This window comes from Silene latifolia, chromosome 2 (genome assembly GCF_048544455.1).
Source record: "Silene latifolia isolate original U9 population chromosome 2, ASM4854445v1, whole genome shotgun sequence".
NCBI classification, from domain to species: domain Eukaryota; kingdom Viridiplantae; phylum Streptophyta; class Magnoliopsida; order Caryophyllales; family Caryophyllaceae; genus Silene; species Silene latifolia.
In genome coordinates this window covers 186,314,591-186,325,658 of record NC_133527.1, presented here as the reverse complement: position 1 = coordinate 186,325,658, position 11,068 = coordinate 186,314,591, and the positions used below count along the sequence as shown (strand labels likewise).

General features: G+C 39.2%; 1 protein-coding gene across 1 annotated transcript; it reads left to right on the top strand.

Moving 5' to 3' along the window:
• The first annotated feature begins 2,486 nt into the window (after positions 1–2,486).
• LOC141641793 (WRKY transcription factor 44-like) lies at positions 2,487–8,199 on the top strand. Its single transcript, XM_074450441.1, has 7 exons — positions 2,487–2,548; positions 2,696–2,838; positions 6,311–6,444; positions 6,548–6,688; positions 6,805–7,376; positions 7,524–7,682; positions 7,941–8,199. The coding sequence occupies exons 1-5, from the start codon at positions 2,487–2,489 to the stop codon at positions 7,252–7,254; spliced, it is 930 nt and encodes a 309-aa protein (XP_074306542.1). The 3' UTR covers positions 7,255–7,376; positions 7,524–7,682; positions 7,941–8,199.
• Positions 8,200–11,068: the final 2,869 nt, after the last annotated feature.

Here is an 11,068-nt window from a genome sequence, read left to right as displayed (position 1 = left end):
AGAAAAAGAAGCAGTAGAAGGGGGAAATACAAAATTATACAAATAATTAAAAAAAACTATAACAATTTACTAAAGATCGAAAATCGGCCGAATTCCTCCACAAAAATCAAACTATAACAAGATTTGAAAAAAATTGAATCTTTTAGAAGGTTGAAAAGGAAAAAAAATTACCTTAAATTCAAACAGTAGATGGGTGTAATTGAGTTTGAAATTAAAATCATTGAGATTATATATACAAGAATTGAACCGTTATAATGAAGATTGAAATATTTGGAATGACATATTTTAGGAAAACTGTTTGTCAGGACTGATTCTAGGGAAAGAGGAAAAAATTAAAAGAGGAAGTTGGAAGGGATTTGGGAATTCTTCCCTAAAGTATACTGATTGATTTAGTGAAATTTTTTTTTTTTTTTAATGACTTACCCAACTTTTAGACATTATGGGCTCAAAATTTTGGGGCCCTGTGCAGTGGCACGGGCTGCACAGGCCCAAAGACGGCCCTGACTTATGATCAAATCTGAAAAAAAAAAAATAAGAGAGGAGAGGTGACGGCATACGCACCACGCACGCACCCCAACACCATAACCACCGCCACCATCACCATCCCCATCTCCAGGCCCCGCGTCACCATTAAAAAAAAAAAAAAACAACCAGCACAAACCCACCACGGCACCACCATAAAATAAACAAAAACTGAAAAAAAAACCTAAAAACAATAACAACTCACCCATTAACAACCAACAACAACCATGGCTTCAATTTTTCAGATCTGAAAAAAAAAAAAAGAGAAAGGAGAAGGGGAGGAGGACGGCGGCGGCAAAATGGAGGCAAGGGAATGAAGAGAGAGAGGGGGGTGGACGGATTTGTGAGAGGGCGGCGGCGTGGAGGGTGGCGGCGGCAGGGAGTGATTGAGAGAGAAGTTGAGAGAGAATGAAGAGAGAGAGATGGGTGGAAGGATTTGTGAGAGTGATTAAGGTTTGGGTGGGAATTGGGAGCTTTTAATCTTAGCCTTCCATTTTCTTTTAATCCTCACCACTCATCTCTTAGATCTAAAGGCTTAGATTGGGACTTATGGACTCAACCAAAATAAGTGGACTTACATGATCCTTTCTCATATATATATATATATATATATATATATATATATATATATATATATATATTAATCTATCTACTACGGAGTATTCTCTACTAAATCTATTTTAGGATTAACAAATTGTCTTGTTTTTCGACCGCCTTATTTCGCATCGAATAAGACATCTCACAAGTGAGAAGCACATGGGTGGTGGGACACCCGCATGTGCTTTCCCACTCACACCCTAAATGGGTTTTTTGTGAGAGGAAATGGTATCCGTCTGACCATTTCAGACGGATATGGCGGTCTGAAATAAGAATTTGTGTAGGATTAAAACGGATTAACTAATAGAAGTACCACATAGAGTCAAACTTTATACCAGTTTCTAGAATTGTGTTTTTGTCTCATCAAGGCCAACTTCATCTGCCTTTGGATCCTTCTCAGAGCTCCTTGCTGGCACCATTGATGACTGTCCTCCACGGGCTGTTAGGCCCAAGACAGCGAAACCTGCAATAAACATGGCTCCACATAGCCCAACATCTCAGGTGAGTAGTCTTCCCCATTTAACTAATTCATGGTCGAGACTTATAGCTTTTGTCGATTTTATTTTTTATCAGTAGACGTTGATTTCTTATCTCTGTTCCTCAGAATATTCAGGCTGAGTCATCTGGTATAGGTCCTAGTTCTTCATGGGATGAAGTTGGCAGAGTCGAAAAGCAAACCTTCATGGTCTTCAGACCACTGGCAAAGGTCGTCTCAAAGGCGACTGCTTCTCTTTTGGCTAGTATGGTTAGTATTGATCAAAATCCTAGACCAACTTTTTCTTCGTTTATCCGCCACTGGCAGTTGGATCGCCATTTCAGTTTCGTGTCTTTGTAAATGGATTGTGTTTATGTATTGAGCAGGGACATTTCAACATCGCTAGTCAACAAACACTAGCCCATGATGATAATAATAGAGAAAAGAGCCGGTCTGTAATAAATCAACCATCATGTAATCTTGAACAATCTCAACCAACTGAACCCCAGCCCCCTAGGCCGCTTGAAGAATGTAAAACGGGTGCATCATCTTCAGCCATTGTTGGTAGGCTCTCTTCTGACGGGTATAATTGGAGGAAATATGGGCAGAAACAAGTCAAGGGAAGCGAGTATCCAAGGAGTTATTATAAGTGCACACACTCAAATTGTCCTGTGAAAAAGAAGGTCGAAAGATCCTTATACGGAGAGGTAGCAGAAATTGTGTACAAAGGCGAGCATAATCATCCAAAACCAACCTTTCCCAAACGGACCTCATCTGGGGTACAAGGACCAGGTTTCTATAGTAGCAATCCCGATTTAAATGACGCCACAACTAAAGAAATAGTGGGTCCGAATGGGATTTTTTGAGCATCATCCTCTGCGGAAAATCTGCTATGGTACTTGACAATTCTGAGGTTTCTGTTGGGCTTAATGGTGATCCAAAAAGCAAGAGAAGGTGAGATATGTTCCTCTTTAGTTTGTTTTAATGCATATGTCAGCTAGTCTAGCCCGAGTTTGAAACTCGTCAGAATCAAAATTACCCTTATGACTCCCTTTAGACGGAAGAAAATGTTCTTTTCACTATTCCTTTTTTTTTTCTTAGGAAACATGGTAATAAGAGCAATGAAGGAGAAACGCATGATGGAGATACTGAAAAAGGTTGTATTTGGGTGCGGAACAATGCTGAGCCTGAAATAATGGGAGACGGTTTTCGTTGGAGAAAATACGGGCAAAAGGTAGTCAAGGGTAATCCGTATCCTAGGTTAGTACCTCCTCAAATCTACTCTGTCTCTTTCCAATCATTTGTTTACCTTTTTTTTTTATATCTGTGAGGAGTATTTTAATCAAAGGTAAACAAATGACTGAGACGAAGGTATTACATAACTTTGAGTCTTTGATACACGGTACACCAACTTGGACATTGGTTCCAAATGGCCTGATATAGGATGTTCTAGCTATCATTTTGGTGTCACAATGTAGAGTAGAGTTATTTGAAGTCGGATTTGATGTTTGAATGCGAAGTTACTACGGGTGCACGAGCGTTAAGTGTGATGTACGGAAGCATGTCGAACGAGCACTGGATGACCCGAGTGCCTTCATCACAACATATGAGGGCAAGCATAACCATGAAAGGCCTTAGTGTATGAATATTTAACTTGCCTCTCAGCAGGACTCTTAATTTCTTACTATTTAATAGAGAAACTGTCAAGTATATGTAATATGAACTGATTCTTGGAATAAGCAAATTCAAATTATCATTGCCAATAATGGTTTTAAATCGCGGTTTCAGTCTTGATTCCGTAAAAATTGCGTCACCAACCAAAAAAAACAAAAAAATCAATGAAAAACTCAAATCTCTAACAACAAAATTTTGTGATTCATATGAGTTCAAGTCGGGATATTACTGGTCAACACCAAAACAATAACTCACATGAGCAACATTTTACAAATTGTCACCTACATGAATTTAGAATTTAATTTCATTTTACATATAGGATCAACCCTTTTTTTTTTCGTATATGCTAAATCCCGCACACTTGTTTGCTAAATCCTACACATTTTACCCTAATTTTCCATATTTGCCCTTTGGTAAAAAAAAAAAAGGAATTAAAGACTACTAAAGAATTTATCTCTCTTAACCTAATCAATCCCTTAATCATTCGACTATTATGAATCGTAATTCGCACATATCAAATATAATTTCGTCGTTTTATCAATAATTTTATTAAGACCCCGTCTTTTAGTCGATTTAGGTTTTTTTTAACAATTACGGTTTGGATGAAGTTTGGTTGTTGAAGGGTGGTTGTGGGGACGTCGGACCGAAGTAGGGTGGCCGGAGAAGGATGCTCTCTTAACCTGCGATTTGTTCTTCTTCATCTTCAAGGATGCCCTCCTTTTTCTTAGACATTATAGCGAGAGTCACAAACAATTCAAATCATAAAATTGAACATTTGTCTCCATCAATTTATTTTCCTGTAATCAAAGCAATCATATACGGAGTAGATGATAAGCAATTGCAAACTGATGTGCTCTTATCGCTTGGTGTTTGTTTTGTGAGACGATCTCACATGTGTGCAGGGAGGGGTGGTCGACTGCGGGAAGGGGGCTGTCGACTCCGGGATGGTCAGCCGCGGGGAGGGGGCTGTCGGTGTGAAGGGATGGTCGTCGCGTGGATGGGGGTGTGTTGGGGTGGTCGGCGGCGCAGGGACGGGCGGTGAGGGAGGAGGGTGCCGGTGAAAATTATTTGGGGTTTTTTATTTTTCTCATTTGATGAGGGGGAGAAATGAGAGGGGTAGTCTTGGAATAAGGCGGAATTAAGTGCGGGATTTAGCACGTCCCTTTTTTTTTTTACCATGTTTCCTGCACGAAATCTCATTATAGACGGCACATATCCGTCTATAACTAAACACAGGCCAAATACAATACCACATTCATAATAGGGCAAACAACAAGTGGGGTGGTGGGGGCCAAAAATGTCACCACTTTCAAGCTATTTGACCTGTCTTTAGCTATAGACGGATATATCCGTCTATAGCAAGACTAGCTGTTTCCTGCTACATTTATGCTCACCTACATAAGTCTTTACATGAAAAGTCTTACTTTTATACTTCGAGACGTCAAGTTCTTAAAGCTATACGGAGTATTAGGGTATACTTTAGGTCCTTAAAGTACACTTGACTCCAATTCAAAGCCAAATATCATAGCTAGCATTTGCTTTGATGATATCGAGCAACCGCTGTTAGCAGTCATTGTTGAGACTTGAGAGACATGCTTATATGTAAGCAAGTAAGCAACCCGTTATAAAAGTCCATCAACGCCACATATATAGAATAACTCACATCACAACTTTTCCGGGTTATAGCATAAACCATCATAATAGTTTGTCGAACCTATGCACACAACGGATATTATATTCGATCTTAGGGTATTGACACTACTCAGGATACTAACGGCAGACATTAGCTTCACATCAACATTGGCATGTCCAGTGGCGGACCTTGAGGAAAAAGTCAGGGTGGGCCGAGAATGAAAGTCGGTACCTCTTATATACACAATTGTTAATATAAAAAATAAAATAACGGTTAATGCAAGCGGTAGGATTTGATTTATGGTCTCTTTGAAGAAATGTCTCTTTGCTACCACTAAATAACATTGAAAATCATGCTTAATATAGTCATTCTACAAATATGAACAGAAAATTTAGGGTGGGCCGGGCCCAGGCCCGCATGACCTAAGATCCGCCACTGCCCACCACGCACGCACCCCAACACCATAACCACCGCCACCATCACCATCCCCATCTCCAGCCCCCGCGTCACCATTAAAAAAAAAAAAAAAAACCAGCACAAACCCACCACGGCACCACCATAAAATAAACAAAAACTGAAAAAAAAACCTAAAAACAATAACAACTCACCCATTAACAACCAACAACAACCATGGCTTCAATTTTTCAGATCTGAAAAAAAAAAAAAGAAAGAGAAGGGGAGGAGGAGGAGGCGGCGGCAAAATGGAGGCAAGGGAATGAAGAGAGAGAGGGGGGTGGACGGATTTGTGAGAGGGCGGCGGCGTGGAGGGTGGCGGCGGCAGGGAGTGATTGAGAGAGAAGTTGAGAGAGAATGAAGAGAGAGAGATGGGTGGAAGGATTTGTGAGAGTGATTAGGGTTTGGGTGGGAATTGGGAGCTTTTAATCTTAGCCTTCCATTTTCTTTTAATCCTCACCACTCATCTCTTAGATCTAAAGGCTTAGATTGGGACTTATGGACTCAACCAAAATAAGTGGACTTACATGATCCTTTCTCATATATATATATATATATATATATATATATATATATATATATATATATATATATATATATATATATATATATATATATATATATATATATATTAATCTATCTAATACGGAGTATTCTCTACTAAATCTATTTTAGGATTAACAGTCCGTCTTGTTTTCGACCGCCTTATTTCAGACCGCAATAAGACATCTCACAAGTGAGAAGCACATGGGTGGTGGGACACCCGCATGTGCTTTCCCACTCACACCCTAAATGGGTTTTTTGTGAGAGGAAATGGTATCCGTCTGACCATTTCAGACGGATATGACGGTCTGAAATAAGAATTTGTGTAGGATTAAAACGGATTAACTAATAGAAGTACCACATAGAGTCAAACTTTATACCAGTTTCTAGAATTGTGTTTTTGTCTCATCAAGGCCAACTTCATCTGCCTTTGGATCCTTCTCAGAGCTCCTTGCTGGCACCATTGATGATCGTCCTCCACGGGTCATTAGGCCCAAGACAAATAAACCTCGCAATAAACATGGCTCCACATAGCCCAACATCTCAGGTGAGTAGTCTTCCCCATTTAACTAATTCATGGTCGAGACTTATAGCTTTTGTCGATTTTATTTTTTATCAGTAGACGTTGATTTCTTATCTCTGTTCCTCAGAATATTCAGGCTGAGTCATCTGGCATAGGTCCTAGTTCTTCATGGGATGAAGTTGGCAGAGTCGAAAAGCAAACCTTCATGGTCTTCAGACCACTGGCAAAGGTCGTCTCAAAGGCGACTGCTTCTCTTTTGGCTAGTATGGTTAGTATTGATCAAAATCCTAGACCAACTTTTTCTTCGTTTATCCGCCACTGGCAGTTGGATCGCCATTTCAGTTTCGTGTCTTTGTAAATGGATTGTGTTTATGTATTGAGCAGGGACATTTCAACATCGCTAGTCAACAAACACTAGCCCATGATGATAATAATAGAGAAAAGAGTCGGTCTGTAATGAATCAACCATCATGTAATCTTGAACAATCTCAACGAACTGAACCCCAACCCCCTAGGCCGCTTGAAGAATGTAAAACGGGTGCATCATCTTCAGCCATTGTTGGTAGGCTCTCTTCTGACGGGTATAATTGGAGGAAATATGGGCAGAAACAAGTCAAGGGAAGCGAGTATCCAAGGAGTTATTATAAGTGCACACACTCAAATTGTCCTGTGAAAAAGAAGGTCGAAAGATCCTTATACGGAGAGGTAGCAGAAATTGTGTACAAAGGCGAGCATAATCATCCAAAACCAACCTTTCCCAAACGGACCTCATCTGGGGTACAAGGACCAGGTTTCTATAGTAGCAATCCCGATTTAAATGACGCTGTCAACTAAAGAAATAGTGGGTCTGGAATGGGATTTTTTGAGCAGTCATCCTCTGCCGGAAAATCTGCTATGGTACTTGACAATTCTGAGGTTTCTGTTGGGCTTAATGGTGATCCAAAAAGCAAGAGAAGGTGAGATATGTTCCTCTTTAGTTTGTTTTAATGCATATGTCAGCTAGTCTAGCCCGAGTTTGAAACTCGTCAGAATCAAAATTACCCTTATGACTCCCTTTAGACGGAAGAAAATGTTCTTTTCACTATTCCTTTTTTTTTTCTTAGGAAACATGGTAATAAGAGCAATGAAGGAGAAACGCATGATGGAGATACTGAAAAAGGTTGTATTTGGGTGCGGAACAATGCTGAGCCTGAAATAATGGGAGACGGTTTTCGTTGGAGAAAATACGGGCAAAAGGTAGTCAAGGGTAATCCATATCCTAGGTTAGTACCTCCTCAAATCTACTCTGTCTCTTTCCAATCATTTGTTTACCTTTTTTTTTTATATCTGTGAGGAGTATTTTAATCAAAGGTAAACAAATGACTGAGACGAAGGTATTACATAACTTTGAGTCTTTGATACACGGTACACCAACTTGGACATTGGTTCCAAATGGCCTGATATAGGATGTTCTAGCTATCATTTTGGTGTCACAATGTAGAGTAGAGTTATTTGAAGTCGGATTTGATGTTTGAATGCAGAAGTTACTACAGGTGCACGAGCGTTAAGTGTGATGTACGGAAGCATGTCGAACGAGCACTGGATGACCCGAGTGCCTTCATCACAACATATGAGGGCAAGCATAACCATGAAAGGCCTTAGTGTATGAATATTTAACTTGCCTCTCAGCAGGACTCTTAATTTCTTACTATTTAATAGAGAAACTGTCAAGTATATGTAATATGAACTGATTCTTGGAATAAGCAAATTCAAATTATCATTGCCAATAATGGTTTTAAATCGCGGTTTCAGTCTTGATTCCGTAAAAATTGCGTCACCAACCAAAAAAAACAAAAAAATCAATGAAAAACTCAAATCTCTAACAACAAAATTTTGTGATTCATATGAGTTCAAGTCGGGATATTACTGGTCAACACCAAAACAATAACTCACATGAGCAACATTTTACAAATTGTCACCTACATGAATTTAGAATTTAATTTCATTTTACATATAGGATCAACCCTTTTTTTTTCGTATATGCTAAATCCCGCACACTTGTTTGCTAAATCCTACACATTTTACCCTAATCACTACTACAAAAACAGGCAACCACAACGGCCCTTTAACAACGCTTATTCACGAAAATCATCAAAACACGTTGTAGAATTTATTCCGCGAATTTTACCAAACTTAATGACAACGGTTATGCGTTGTTACCCGTTGTTATTTCTTTTAACAACGGGTCATACTTAAACAACCGTTGTTAATAAAAAAACTAATAACAACGGTTAAAATTTAACCGTTGTTAATGGTTTGGCGCCAAATTAGTGAAAAGTAATCACAACGGTTATATTAGAACCCGTTTTTAATACGTTTTAACAACGGTTGTAGTCTCAATAACCGTTGTTATTAATATTATGAAAATCTTAAGAACAACATATTGCTTTATTCTGCTATACGCTACAAACACAAACACAAGCTAATACTGCTACTATATCATCCTCCATTCCTCCCCGATCGTCTCTCTGTCTTCATCTCCGTCACACGTTGTCACGTCTTCTCCCCCTCATCGCGCGTGTTTATCAATCAGGTATATATATGTTTCTTAGCAACGCTTATTTCGTTTATTTGTTTGCCTATTATTGTATTTTCCGAATTAGTTGCCTATTATTACGAATGTAGAATAATGACTCGAACTTGGATGATTGATGCAAATATGAGTGACCGCACCTACAAGGATGGTTTAGCTGAATTTTATGAATTCGTTTCCAACAATTTGAAAGGTTCTTCTAGTATTGCATGTCCTTGTGAAAGATGTGGTAATATTAGCTATATGGCTTTTCTGGACGTTAAAATACACCTAGAAAAGTGGAGATTTAGTCGATCCTATACACTTTGGATTTTTCATGGGGAATCATTAGAGGAAGAGAATAACTCAAGAAGATGATGTTGAGGTACACGAAAGGCTAAATCGATGATCCCGAGTTTGCCGAGTTTTTTGAGTTGGAAGAGTTGGAAGTAGAGAAGTTGAATGTTGGGTCTATAGATAATGAAGAGAATGATGATGATTCCATTGCTTTTGAAGATGTAGGTGATGACACTAGTAATTGGGATGACCTTATTAACAACATGTATGAGAAGTTGTGTGAGTCTGAAGCACCTCTTTATCCTGGTTGTAAGTTCACAAAAATGTCGGCTGTGGTGAAGTTGTATAATATCAAGGGGGCAAATGGGGTGAGTGACACGTGTTTCACTAGTTTTTTAGCCTTGATAAAGGAGTTGCTTCCTGATGGTAATGTTCTACCTGTTAAGACATATGAGGCGAAAAAACTAATAAGAGGAGTGGGTATGAAATATGAGAAAATACATGCATGTCCAAATGATTGCATATTGTATCGGAAATTATATCAAAACTTAACCAATTGCCCTAAATGTTTGGAGTGGCGTTATAAGGATAAGGAAGGGATCCCGGCTAAGGTGTTGTGGTATTTTCCATTGATACCAAGAGTCATAAGGATTTATGCGAATCCCGATGATGCAAAAATGTTAACTTGGCATGAAACAAGAAGAATAAATGATGGAAAGCTAAGACACCCGACAGATGGTAAGCAATGGAAATCGTTCGACGCTAAGTATCCCGAGTTCGGCAATGAACCTAGAAACTTACGTCTAGCGCTGTCCACCGATGGAATGAACCCACACGGAAACATGAGTAGCCAACATAGTACTTGGCCGTAGTGTTGGCTATTTATAACTTACCTCCATATGTGTGCATGAAAAGAAAGTATTTGATGTTGTCGTTGTTAATTTCCGGCCCTAAACAACCTGGAAATGATATAGATGTATATTTGGAACCTCTTCTAGATGATTTGCGATTGTTGTGGGATAGTGGGATAGAAGTATTTGATGCATATAAGAACGAAACTTTCAATTTGAGAGCGATGTTATTGTGTACAATATCCGACTATCCGGCTTATGGCGACCTTTCTGGGCACACAGTTCATGGGAAAGAGGCTTGTCCATTGTGTGGGGAGGATATCGAGTCCGAATACTTGAAGTCTTCTCGTAAGTATGTGTATATGGGAAATAGGAGGTTCTTGTCTCATGACCATTGTTATCGCAAGATGGAGAAAGCATTCAATGGAAGACAAGAACTTCGTCAACCTCCTAGAATTTTGAGTGGGCATGAAGTTTATCAAAAAGTAAAGCATATTGAGATAGATTATGGGAAGAAGAGCGGCTCTAAATTGTCTACTCGTGGGTATAAGAAAAGATCCATATTTTTTGATAAACTTCCATATTGGCCTGACCGGAGGTCGCATTGCCTCGATTTCATGCACATTGAGAAAAATGTCTGTGATAATATTATCAATACCCTTCCGAATGTTCCTGGTAAAACAAAGGATAACGCCGCAGCTAGGGAAGATATGAAAATGATGGGTATTAGGCTAGAGTTGGCACCACGAGAAGAGAGGTAATCGTACATTTTTACCGCCACTTTTTACCCTTTCACGGAATGAGAGAAAAGAGTTCTCGTGCATGCTTGAATGGAATTAAAGTGCCACATGGTTATTCGTCGAACATCAAAAGCCTAGTGTCGATGCAAGACCTAAAACTCACCGGGTTAAAGTCACATGATTGTCACACTTTGATGCAACAATTACTA